Source organism: Caenorhabditis briggsae (assembly GCF_000004555.2).
Source record: "Caenorhabditis briggsae complete genome, chrI, whole genome shotgun sequence".
Classification (NCBI taxonomy): Eukaryota; Metazoa; Nematoda; class Chromadorea; order Rhabditida; family Rhabditidae; genus Caenorhabditis; species Caenorhabditis briggsae.
In genome coordinates this window covers 1,095,985-1,108,906 of record NC_013489.2, presented here as the reverse complement: position 1 = coordinate 1,108,906, position 12,922 = coordinate 1,095,985, and the positions used below count along the sequence as shown (strand labels likewise).

General features: G+C 37.1%; 4 protein-coding genes across 4 annotated transcripts in view; 2 read left to right on the top strand and 2 right to left on the bottom strand.

Annotated features, from left to right (window-relative positions):
• CBG29114 overlaps window positions 1-602 on the top strand; it is a gene marked incomplete at both ends in the record, with an annotated part of 4,647 nt that extends 4,045 nt beyond the window's left edge. Inside the window, one exon of the mRNA XM_045237792.1 lies at window positions 78-602. Within this exon, the coding sequence (XP_045100869.1) occupies window positions 78-602 (525 nt within the window). The remainder of the gene's footprint in view (window positions 1-77) is intronic.
• A 958-nt stretch (window positions 603-1,560) lies between these two features.
• Window positions 1,561-5,926, bottom strand: CBG16956 (the record flags this gene model as incomplete). The annotated part of the gene is made up of 5 exons (XM_002648792.1): window positions 1,561-1,573; window positions 1,857-2,080; window positions 2,888-3,077; window positions 4,941-5,285; window positions 5,856-5,926. 5 exons carry the CDS (start codon window positions 5,924-5,926, stop codon window positions 1,561-1,563), a joined length of 843 nt encoding a protein of 280 aa, XP_002648838.1.
• Window positions 5,927-7,496: 1,570 nt separating this feature from the next.
• On the top strand, window positions 7,497-9,078 carry CBG16955 (the record flags this gene model as incomplete). Its single annotated transcript, XM_002648791.2, has 4 exons — window positions 7,497-7,572; window positions 8,042-8,193; window positions 8,458-8,679; window positions 8,914-9,078. 4 exons carry the CDS (start codon window positions 7,497-7,499, stop codon window positions 9,076-9,078), a joined length of 615 nt encoding a protein of 204 aa, XP_002648837.2.
• Window positions 9,079-11,403: 2,325 nt separating this feature from the next.
• The window catches only part of Cbr-lim-9, a gene marked incomplete at both ends in the record, with an annotated part of 17,323 nt that continues 15,804 nt past the window's right edge, over window positions 11,404-12,922 (bottom strand). Inside the window, 2 exons of the mRNA XM_002648790.1 lie at window positions 11,404-11,421; window positions 12,197-12,339. Coding sequence (XP_002648836.1) covers window positions 11,404-11,421; window positions 12,197-12,339 — 161 coding nt within the window. The remainder of the gene's footprint in view (window positions 11,422-12,196; window positions 12,340-12,922) is intronic.

The following is a 12,922-nucleotide window of genomic DNA, read 5'->3' as shown; positions in this document are numbered from 1 at the left end:
CAGAATCATAGAATTTCAAAATCTCAAAATTCTGAAAATTCCCATTTTCAGCCCAAATCATAGCCTCAAAAGAAAAGTATCTGCCCGCGACGTGTTTTCTCCGAAACTACACGACCAGGAATCCATCTCGAAACAAGGTGGATGGTTCCGACGATTCTGTTAAAGATGAGCAATCCGATCAATCCACTGATAACGAAGCGCCCCCGCCAGCACTGAAAAAAACTAAATCAACCAGGAAAAAATTGGATGATTTGGCGACGACGAAAATTGCGAAAATTTCCCCGAAAAAAGCGCGGAAAAGGAGAATAACGGAGGATTCAGAAGAAGATTCAGATGACGACGACGACGACGATGTTGGAAAAATGATTCTGGAGAGTAGCGATGAGGTTTCGAGTGAGGATTTTGAGGATTCTGAAGGATCTGGCGACGAAGATATGAGCAATTATTTTTTGAATCAACGAGCAGGACCTCCAGAAGAGCAAGAGGAGGAAGAAGAGGCTCCAGAAGCATCGTCAGGGGTTCCAGAAGAGCCCGAAGAGCCCGAGAAGCAAAGAGAGCGACCCAGTGGTTTTTCGATTGATTCGATTTTGGGTTCAAAATAGATTTTTCCTGTAATTTTGAGCCCAAAAAGTTGAATTTTCATGTATTTTTAACCCCAAACTGACCCTTTTTCATGTAATTTTGACCCAAAATGACCCGAAAATTCGGATTTTTCAATAAACGGTTGACCCAATTTTTGAGCCCATTTTAACACCTTAAAATGACCCATTTTGCTCTAAAATTGTGTATTTTTTTTCTGTAATTTTGACTCAAAAATTACCCATTTTTTGCTGAAAAATTGGATTGTTTTTGTTATTTTTGACTCCACAAAATTAGGATTTTTTCCAATAAAATGACCAATTTTTCATAATTTTTTGGCAATTTTCCCCGTTTTTTAAATGAAAATTTGACTCATTTTGACCAAAATTTTCTTGAATTTTTCATATTTTTTTTCATTTTGGACCCTAAAATGATCTTCAATTATCATTAAAATTTGAAAAATTTCGAAAAAAAACATTTTTTTTAGAATTTCAAAATTTTCAAGAAAATTTGTTGAAAAATTACAAAAAATGATTTTTTTTCTCCGAAATTTTGAATTTTTCCCCTTTTTGTCTCATGAATTTCTCAATTCGACCCATTTGAAATCTATGCCGTTTTAGAACTTTTCTCTTTCCCTCTCCCCTATAGGGGATATCGATATCTGAAACGCACTCAATCGATAATTATCAATAGAGCGCGCTTTCGCTTTTCTCCATTTTTTTATTTGTAAATTTGAATTCCCGCATTTTTTTTCGTAAATGTAAATTTTGACTTTTCTGAAAATCAATGAAACTAACTTCTTGATGTCTCGAGCGATCGCCTGGCGATCGCTGGATTTCAAATCTTCGGCTCCCGGAAATTTGCCACGTGTCATCGAATCCAAATCGACGGATTCATCGACTTCGTAGATCTTACTTGTGTTTTGTCCCATTTTTTTACTGAAATTCTTCAAATTTTTACTGAAATCGAATTTCGAAAATTTCAGATTTTTTTTCTGAAAAAAATCAATAAATTTCAAAGAGAAATTTGTTTAATTTTGAATTTTTTAAGAATATTTTCGCGATTTTTTAGAATTTCAGCATTTTTTCCTAAAAATTTAGAATTTTCAAAAAAAAATAATTTCAGAAAAATCGATTTTTTTCTGAAAAATATTTAAGTTTTTAAAGTTTTTTTTTCAGTTTTTCATGTTTTTTCGTGACTCTCATCATTTTCGCTCTAACGCACACTTGCTGATTTTCAAATTCGCGTCTGCCAGATTCTCAATAGAGCGCACTTACGTCTTCAGCTTATACGGTCGCTCCACTGGCTCATTCAACCAAATGCTACCGATATTAAATGGTCTTGACACAATTTTCGAAACCCCCTTCGAATTTTTGTATTCCAACAGTCCCACAAAAATTTCCGACTCGAAGAAATTGGCGAATTCGTCGAAAAACGACGAAAATCGCGTTGGAATCAGAAATTCGTCCCATTCCAGAAAGGCGATGAAGCTCGCGGAGCTCTGAAAAAAAATTTTTGCAATTTTTTTTTCGAAAATTCGCAATGGAGCACAGTTACTTATGGCGCGTCCAAAGTTCCCAAATCTGGGATTTCTGGCCCCCAGAAAACAGTCCAAAGTGACGCCCAGATTCCCAAGATTTCCTGTAATTTCTTATTGAATCAAGAATATGCAGAAAAGCATGTAGATTCACATAAAAATAAATAAATTTTCAAAAAAAAGTTCCTTCATCGAGAAAAAAGCCAGGGATCTCATCCGAAAAAAAAGAATAACTTTCCGATGCGTTTGTCTCGATGAAGGAACTTTTTTTTGAAAATTTATTTATTTTTATGTGAATCTACATGCTTTTCTGCATATTTTGATTCAATAAGAAATTACATTATCGCATTGGTTCAAATTTTGCTCAATTGGAAATCTTGGGAATCTGGGCGTCACTTTGGACCAGGGCTGGGCGAGCAATCGGCTTTCGTGGGAAACGAAATGCAAAACACACGCATTTCGCGAAAAAAGTGGGCGGAGCCTCGGCACACACAAAGTATAGTGGACGGCGGAACCCGGGAAGTGTCGGCCGCTGCGAAGAATGACTACCCGGCGGCGCGTAGTTGAAAAATAAATCAAATTTCAAATTCCCGCCAGTTTCATGTCGAGACCTGTCGGCGAAATTGCGTGCGCCTTTAATCTCGTTTTGCGCAACAAGAGCGGGAAATTTGCAAAACGTGAAGGTTTTTCTTCCGTCCTCGCCCACCCCTGCTTTGGACTGTTTTCTGGGCCCAGAAATCCCAGATTTGGGAACTTTGGAAGCGTCATTACCTTGTACTTGCTTAGGCAGTCCGAGCTGGCTACCGTAATCCCGCCGAATTCGATTTCGTCCAATTGGGAGTTCCCGAAAAAATCGGGAAATGGGCTGACCGAAATTCCAGTGTGCTGCTTTAGCTCTTCCAATAGATCGAAAAACGCGGGTTTCGAATTGGAGAGATAGAGTTGGAGATGGCCATTGAATCTGGAGAATATTGGAAATCCAGGAATTCCGAAAATTGGGAATCTGGGATTCTTGAAGTTTTGTAATTCAGAAATCCCGAAGTCTTGGAAATCAATAAATTTGGAATGAATCAGGATTTTCAGAATTTCAGAAAGTTGGGAATCTGAAAAATCTGATTATCCCGAAATCCGGAAAATTAAAGAATTCTAAGAATCGAAAATCTGGAAAATCCGAAAATCCAGAGATTCAGAATTTCGGAGTTTCAGAAAGGTATGAATCTGAACAACCGTATATCCAGGAATTCAAAATTCCGAAGATTCAGAAACCCGGATGTCCGGAACTTCAAGTTCCAGGAATCCGGAAACCAAGGAACTCAAAAATTTGGAATATCCGAAATTCAGTTTCGGAGAAGTTTGAGAATTCAAAATTTAGTAACTCAGAAATTCAAAAAAATTGAAGATCCAGGAGTTGAATTTCAGCGATTCAGATATTCCGAAGTTTTGAAAATTGAAACCCAGAAATTCAGGAACTCGAAAATTCGGAAATTCAGAATTATATTTAGATTTTCAGAATTTCCAAAGTTCCGAATTTCAGAATTTCAGAACGTTCGAACTTCAAAATTTCAGAATTCCAGAATCCCAGAATTCCAGAATTTCAGAACTTCAGAATTCCAGAACTCCAGAAATTCAGAATTTCAGAATTCCAGAATTCCAGAATGTGAAAATTGAAAAATGAAAAAACTACGAATTCTAAAATTCTACAAATTCAGAGTTCCCAATATTTGAAGATTTTCTGAAATTCTAGATAAATCAAATATAGCAAAATACAGGAATTCTAAGATTTTGAATTTCTAGAATTTGGAGAAGTTTGAGAATTCAAAATTCAGTAACTCAGAAATTCAAAAAATTGAAGATCCAGGAGTTGAATTTCAGCGATTCGGATATTCCGAAATCTTGAAAATTGAAACCTAGAAATCCAGGAACTCGAAAATTCGGAAATTCAGATGTTCAGATTCTAAGAATCGAAACCTCGAAAACTCAGAAATCTAGAATTTCGGGAATTCGGAAATCCATAAATCGGATATTTGGAATTCTGGAATTTTGTAGATCTGGAAATCCGGAAATCTAGTAATTCAGAAATTCAGAATTTCAGAAAGTTAGGAATCTGAAAAATCCTATATCCCGAAATCCGGAATTTCGAATTCCAGAAATCTGGAAATATCGAAAATCTGGAAATTCAGAAATTCTAAAAATTGAGAATCCTAAAAAACGGAGGAGTTCAGAATTTTGATAATTCCGAAGAATCCAATATACGGAAATTGGGAAATCGAGAAATCTGGAAAGTTCAAAAATGTAGTTTTCCGGAAATCCGGAAATCTGTAATTCAAAAATTCGGAATTCTGGAGATTTACCGATTTGAAGATCCGGAAATTCAAAATTCGGAATTTCAAAAAGTTAGGAGTCTGAAGAATTCCAGATCCCGAAATCCGGAATTTCGAATTCCAGGAATCCGGGAGTTCAGAAATTCCGAAAATTGAGAATCTGGAAGAATCCAGAAGTCTAGGTTTTCCGGAAGTCCAAGTTGTGAAAACCCAAAAAATCTGGAATTTCCGAAATCCGGAATTACGAATTTCAGGAATCTGGAAAACTCGAAAATTCAAAAATTCGGAATCTAGGATTTTGAAAATTCCGGGAATCTGGAATTCTAGAATTTCCAGAATATAGTAATCGGAAATATCTGAAATTGAGATTTCCGAATATTCTGAAATCTAAAAACAGAGGAACCTAACATTCCAGACAGTAAGACATTTGAAAATCTAGACCCTAGCTTTCCAGGAAAGCCAAATTCCTGAAAACCTATAAAAGTACAGTACTCCACACGCACCTCGCATAAATATGAGCAATCAAAAGAATGCTCTGCCATCGGACATTATTATAAATCGGCGGCGTACACACGACCAAATCTCGTTGCTTGTTGTCCGCAGGCAGGTACCGTATCCCAGCGATATTCTTGTTCACCAGAATCTCCAAATCCATCAAATCGTCCTTGAGGGTTACTGTACCCGTGATGGTCACAAATTTACAAATATTGTGCGGTGTAGCTCGATGAACTTTCATTGGCTCTAAAACGGAATTCGAACCGTTGCTTCGGATGACAATGATCTTCCGACGGTCCCAATGAGCATCTCGTGGAGCTAGGAAGGTTAGGGACACTTGGTTTTCGTAGAAACTGAAATTATGGGGTTGTTAAGATCTGGGGTTTTTAGATTCTGCGGATTCTTAGGATTCTTAGATTCTTAGATCCCCGAACTTTGAAGTTAAAAAAGATCCCAGAACTTTGAAGTTAAAAAAAAAAGCCAACTTTCTGAAAACCAGGAATCCAGAAATCTAAAAATCCTAGAAATCAATCAGTTTGGAAAAGCAAAGTTCCAGTTATCTAGAAATTCATAATTCTCAATTTCCAAAAAAAAAGTCAAGTTTGAGCTCAGTTATCTCGGCTCCTGTAAGAGATATCAAAAAGTGGTACACTGATAAAATGCTTATCATAATATCACAAACATTTTATCAGTTGACACACTTTTGATATCTATTATAGGAGACGAGATAATTGAGCTCAAACTTGACTGTGTGGGGCCCTTCTATTACAGTTATTTTTTTGAAAATTCAGAATTTTCCGATTTCTAGAATCTAATGATCTAAGAGATCCGGATCTAAGGATCTAAGGATCTAAGAATCTAAGGATCTAAGGATCTAGGAATCTAAGAATCAAAAAATCTGAGAATTCAAATTTCAAAATCACCTATACTCATTCCCATAGTAGTATGCGGACACAAAAAACAGGTCCATCTCGTCGTTATCCAATTCTTTCATCTTGTATGTATACGCGTTTCGTACGCGTCTCAACACAGGCAACGGGTGAATAAAAATGTGTAGGAATACCAGAAAAATGATAAAAAGATAAAAGGGGCGACACTTGAGCATTATGGTCCCGTAGAGTTGAACATTCCGACGATATAAGTCCATGAGGAGTGTGGAGATGGGCATTTTTTGGGCGGGAATTTTTGAAAAATCGAAAATTCCGATTCAAAGAAAATGGAATCTGAAGTCGTAAGGTCCAATATAGCGATTTTTTGTAGTTCGAAAAATTCGAAATTCGGAATATCGATTTTTTTAAAAAATTTTCGGGAATTCGGAGCTTCGGAAGTTGATATATATATATAAACTTAGATATAGTTCAGAATAAAGTATTATTTTTCCGCAAAATAAAAATCGATTTTTTAAAAAGCAATTTGATCTACAAGAATCTATAGAACTGGGGAGAACAAAAAGGAAAAAAGAGGAACACTTTGACTGGTTTAGACTATTTTTTAATCTTTTCCGAGGATCTTTTTTTCTTGTTTTCATGGTTTTTCAACGATTTATTCCATTTACTTGACAATTGTTTCGTTTTTTGTATGTGAAAATGGAAATGCGCTCTATTGGACACCGAATTTTCGTTTCGCGGGAGTTTGGAAAAACCCCAATGTTTTGAATTTAAAATGCGGGTGTCCCAGAGGAAGGAAAACAAGGCGTTTCTGCCTAAGCCTATAATAAAAAAAAACAAAAAATTTAGAAAAAAAATTTCAGCAAAAAATTTGCAATTTTCACTGATTTCCGCCGATTCCAGCACTTAAAAATTTCAGCCAGAAAAGGCGCCACGCGCCTTTAAAGTTTCGAGATATTCCAAAATTTTATTTATTTACAGCCAATTTTCCCCGATTTTCCGGCTATTTTTTTAGCGTTTTTTTCAACGATTTTTCGATATTTTCACTGAAAAAAATCTCGACAAATCGAGAAAAGTTACGGAAAATTATTTAAATTTTCCGATTTTTGAAAAATCGATTTCCAGCGATTTTCGCTGATTATTCTTGGGAAATAGCTGAAAAATCTGAGCACAAAGCGAGAAAATAAATTGTGTAACAAATTTTGAATATTTTCAGTTTACTGTAGTTTTCGTTTCAAGACCTGAAAAGTCGCAAAACTATCGATTTTTTGCCGGTTTTCGATCTGCCACGCGGCACTGTTTTTGCAGTCTTTGCAGTTTGCGGAATTGTGTGTTGGAGGAAAAACAATAATTTTTTAACCGTTTTTCCAAATTTTCGGTCAATTTCCGCTTATTTTATCAGCGATTTTTACTTAAATTTTCTAGAATTTTTCCCATTTTCGGCCAAAAAAATGTCTACTAAATCCGCCGAACTAATAACATCTAATCAGCCGGCACGGTTCAGCGACGATCCAGAAGTGATCGCTGAGCGAAAATCGATTGATTACTCGAAAAAGGTGACGATCGACGAGGCGAAAAATGGGAAAAGTCGGTTGAGAAAATCGATTTTTCTAGTAGAAAATTTGAAAATTTTCAGTTTCCCGCCCGATTCGCGTCTACGCCGACGGCATCTACGACATGTTTCATCATGGACATGCGAAACAGTTTTTGCAAATCAAACAATCGTTTCCGAGTGTTTATTTGATTGTTGGAGGTGTGAATCGATAAATAGTAAAAAAAAAATCGCAAAAAGCCTATTGTGGGGTGTTTTTTGGAAATTTTGAAGTCAAAAAATCACACTTTCCCCGCGAAATTTCGAGTTTTTGAGCCAAAAATTTGAATTTTCATGTAGAAATCATCCGGATTTTTCTAGGCCACGGCCACCACTATCTTCGAGGCCAATTTTCGGGATTTCCTAGTGCTTAAAACCGGAAAAAAAGCGGCGAAAAAAGCTATCATGGTGGTCGCGGACTAGGAAATTCTCGGCCATTTTAGACGAATTTTATCTGCCCGAAAATTGAGATTTTTGTACTCAAAAACTTCGAAATTTCTATTTTTTTGAGACGAAAAGTCCCGAAAAATACGATTTTCCGGACCGAGTTTATCGATTTTTTTCAATTTTTCGACCTGAAATTCATAATTTTCCGGTCCGAATTTTTATCGATTTTTCCCCATTTTTCCAGTGAATTCCGACGAGGAAACGCTGAAATACAAGGGACGAACAGTGCAATCGGAAGACGAGCGATACGAAGCGATTCGCCACTGTCGATATGTGGATGAGGTCTATCGAGGCTCTCCGTGGACGTTTCCCATTGAGTTTTTGAAGGAATTGAAGGTAGAAAACTCTAATTTTGGCCTGAAATTTGCGACTTTTCGAAGAATTTGAAGGGGGAAAATGGCTGAAATTCAATTTTTTAGCTGAAAAATCCCTTTAAAATCCCAATTTTCCACCGAAAAGTCGCAGATTTTCGACCTAAAAATCGTGAATTTTTGATCGATTTTTTCATAGTTTTCGGTTCAAAATCCCCCGGGAAATTATCAATTCTCTCGCATAATTTTCGACCTAAAAATCCCCCGGAAAATTATTGATTTTCTCCAGGTCGACTTCATTTCGCACGACGCCCTGCCTTATCAGGGACCACTCGGCGAGGATATCTACGAGAAGTACAAAACGGCGGGCATGTTCCTGGAGACGCAGCGAACTGAGGGAATCTCGACGAGCGATTCGATTTGTCGAATTATCAGAGACTACGATACGTACGCGAGACGAAACTTGAATCGAGGATATACGGCGAAAGAGCTCAATGTTGGATTTTTGACGGTGAGCTAGCAAGTGCGCTCTGACGCACTATTGGCTACGTGCCACTTTTTGAATTTTCAAAAAAAAACGCGTTTTAAGCGTTGCTGAGTCGCTAGTTATCGACCGTTACGCAGACACGCGACGCGCCCAAACTTGGCTCGGCGCCAAATTTCTAAATTTTCAGATTTTAAAGGCGCAAAAATTTAAAGGCGCAAAAATGGATTACTGTAGGAATTATATAAAATTTTTTTGCAGACCAGCAAGTACCGTATCCAGGATACTGTAGACGAGTTTGTCGAGTTTCTGCACGTCTGGAAAGCCAACGCCGAGCACTACATCGACAGCTTCCTTCAGACGTTTGCTCGGGACATTGTGGCTCCGCCCACTGGACGTCGTCAAGTTGAAGAGAAGCAGGAATAATTAATTTTTATCTCTTTTCCTTTTATTTTTTTGTTTGAAAATCTCATTTAAAATGACCTGTAAATCAATGAATCAATGTCTTTAATTTTATAGTTTTTTTTTCGAAAAAAAATCAGAGAAATGCACAAATATCTGGCTAAAAAATTGGAGAAGATTATAGGGTTTATCACTTTAACTCAAAATTTTTGATTTTTGAGATTTTTGAGGTCATGACAACCTCAAAATGCTTTGTTGAGGCTCAAAACAAGTTCAGAGCTAACAAAAACCTTCAAAAAAGCACTAAAAACTATTTGGGCCTCGAAGGATTCGAACTTTTGGGTTTTCTGCTCCAAAACCATCTCTCTTACCCACTGCGCCATCGAACGCGTGCACCAAACCAATCACTGGTAAGGAGCCTTTTATGGGGAGAACACAAAAAATTATTTCTAGGAATCCAGGATTTCGAGATTGAGATTTTCTTTTTTAAAAATGGCAAAAAAAATCCGAAAGTCAAATTTTCAAAACCATCAAAATCTCGGGTTTGTGGGATTCTATGAATCCAAGACCTTGAGATTGAAGTTTGGAAAGTTAAAAAAAACCCAAAAGAGACAAATGATTTGCCGATATTTTTGCCGTTTAACGACGCTTTGAAACACATTTTTGACTCAAAAACTCGAATCTTTCAGATTTTTGAGCCCCGACAGCCCACAAATAGACACTATAGGTCTGAAAATGGGTCCTACCCCGTAAAAAGTACCCAAAAACTTATAAAACACCATCTGGACCTCGAAGGAATCGAACTTTTGGGTCCATCGGCTCCAAGACCATCTCTTTTACCCCCTGCGCCACCGAGGCACCGCGCGCTTTGAGCTACCGCGGCGCCCAAAAGGGGGGGGCCCAAGCGCGCGGTGATGGCGCAGTGGGTAAGAGGGTTGACTTTGGAGCAGAAGACCCAAAAGTTCGATTCCTTTGGAGACCAAATAGTTTTTTATAATGACTTTGACAGTTTTCAACATTTTCTGTCTATTTTTCAAGTTTTCGTCAGCTCCTAGCAGAGATATCGAAAAATTGCCAACTAATAAAATGTTTCGAACAAAATTTCACACAATTTATCAGTTGACAACTTTTTTATAGCTCTGCTGTGACATGAGATAATTTAGGAAACACCGACACTAACTTTGACTCAATTTTTCTCGATATCTGTGAAAGGTATCAAAAAGTGGTCAACTGATAAATTGTTCATCATAATATCAAAAACATTTTCTTAGTTGACAACTTTTTGATATCTGTTACAGGAATCGACATAAATCGAGTCAAAGTTGACAGCGCGTTTTCCTGGAAGTGTCCTATACTCCAAATAGTCTAAAATGCTATTAAAAACTATTTGGACCTCGAAGGAATCGAACTTTTGGCTCTTCTGCTCCAAGTGCATCCCTCTTACCCACTGCGCCACCGAGGCTCCGCGCGATTTGAACTACCGCGGCGCCCAGAGGGCGCCTAAGCGCGCGGTGATGGCGCAGTGGATACGAGAGCTGACTTTGGAGCAGAAGACCCAAAAATTCGATTCCTTTAGGTTTCAAATTGTTTTTTAGCATTTTCTCAATGTTTTGGAACCCATTTTGAGACTCAAATGTTCGATTTTTTGGATTTTTCGAATTTTTTTTAACATTTTTCAAGTTAAAAAGCTTTTTCAACGTCTGTCTGTTTGTCTGTTTGTCCAGAAGATGTCAAAATTTTCGACTATTTTTTATCGATTCATTTCAAATATCAACTTCAGCGGAAAAATTCATCTGGTGTGTTTTCTAGGTCATTTTGGCATGGTGGCCGAACTTTGGCAAGTTGAGTTTTCTAGGCCACCATTCCAAAATCACCTAGAAAACAGACATGTTAGGGCATTTTTAGGCCATTTTGAAGTGGTGGCCTAGAAAACCAAATTTGCAAAAGTTAGGCCAATACGTCAAAATGACCTAGAAAAACGTTCCAATTAGTTAGAAATTCTATTAAAAAACTATTTGGTTATCGAAGGAATCGAACTTTTGGATCTTCTGCTCCAACACATCCTTCTTACCCACTGTGCCACCACCGCGCGCTTAGGCGCTCCTCTGGGCGCTGCGGCAGCTGAGAGCGCGCGATGTCTGGGTGGCGCAGTGGGTAAGACGGATGTTTTTGGAGCAGAAGACCCAAAAGTTCGATTCCTTTGGGTTCCAAATGGTGTTTTAGCATTTTTCCAATGTTTTGGAATCCATTTTGAAACTCAAATGTTCGATTTTTTTTCATTTTTTGCTTGTCTGTTTGTCCAGAAAATGCCAAGATTTTCGACTATTTTTTACCGATTCATTTCAAAAATCAACTGATTTGAAAGAGCTGAAAAATTGAATATTGAATTTTTAAAAAAAAATTAAAATTAAAGGGACACAAAAATGTTGGATGGGATGGAATTTCAATTGGGAGACAATGGGATTTTTTTGGTTTTTAAGAAATTTGAAAAAAAAAAGTTTTTCAAGAAAAATCGACACGAAAAGAGAAGCGAGAAAGGCAGAAAACAAAAAAATGCGGATGTTGAAAAAAAGGGGCGGGGCGGGGACTATATACAACTAAGTTAGGCTGGCTGGCGGGAGTTTGAAAAATTCAAAAATTTCAAAAAAAAATTTTTCTCTGAAATTTTTTTCGATGTTTAAAAAAATAGGAAGTTGAAAAATTATGTTCCTATGGAGAGAGACTAGAAAAGTACACTGATTTTTGAAATTTTGGGATTTTTTGAAAAAAACTTTTTTTTTTTGATTTAGTTCAGAGAAGTTTTGGGATTAAAACCGAAACAAAAAAAGTGAAAAAAGCGAATGGGGAAATTTTTTTAGCATGAAAAAAAATGGAAAAATTTTCACTGGGAAAATAAGAAAAAAAGTTAAAAATTAGAGAAAATTTTAATTAAAAAAAGAAAGACAGGATGTGAAGTTTGGATACTTGAAGTTATGAATTGGCTGCCATAAGTCGAGCCTGAATTTTCTTTTTTTTTAATTTTGAAAAAATTTAAATCGCCATAAAATTTGTTCTAGAACGCCTAGAAAACCAAATTTAGGCTCATTCGAAAGCTCAAAATCTCAAAATTCGGAAATTTTTAAAAATTCCAAAAAAAGTCTACCTTTGCACACTCGGGACACAGAATCTCATGACCGTCGGTGATGAATCCTTTGCCTACGAGCGAAGTCGTGCACTGCGCGCAAATGAAGCAGTCGTTGTGCCAGTGTCGGTCTTCGAATGAGATGAATTTCGCGCCACCGATTCCTGGAAAAATTTTAATTTTATAAGATTTTTTTTAACGAAAAATTGTTTTAAAACATCCTAAAAATGCCTAAAACCCTATACAATTACACTCCAAATAGCTAGAAATTCTATAAAAACTATTTGGTCCTCGACGGAATCGAACTTTTGAGCTTCTGCTCCAAAAACATCCGTCTTACCCACTGCGCCACCTAGACATCGCGCGCTCTGAGCTACCGCAGCGCCCAGAGGAGCGCATAAGCGCGCGGTGGTGGCACAGTGGGTAAGAGAGGTGNGNTTGGAGCAGNANAGCCNAAAGTTCGATTCCTTCGAGAACCAAATAGTTTTTTATAGAATTTCTAGCTATTTGGAAGGTATTTCAAAGCTTGAAACTACCTAAAAGTCAGAAATTTTCAAATTTCTAGAAAAAAAGACTCTAAATATATTTTTTGCCGTCTCTGTCGCTTTAAAACATATTTTTACTCAAAATCTTGGATTTTAGAAGTCACAGCAACAAGGAATACCGTAAAACCTCAAATAGAACGACACCCGGATCGTCCACTTTGAGCCTATATATCTCACTTCTTTTGAAAGATATCAAAAAGTG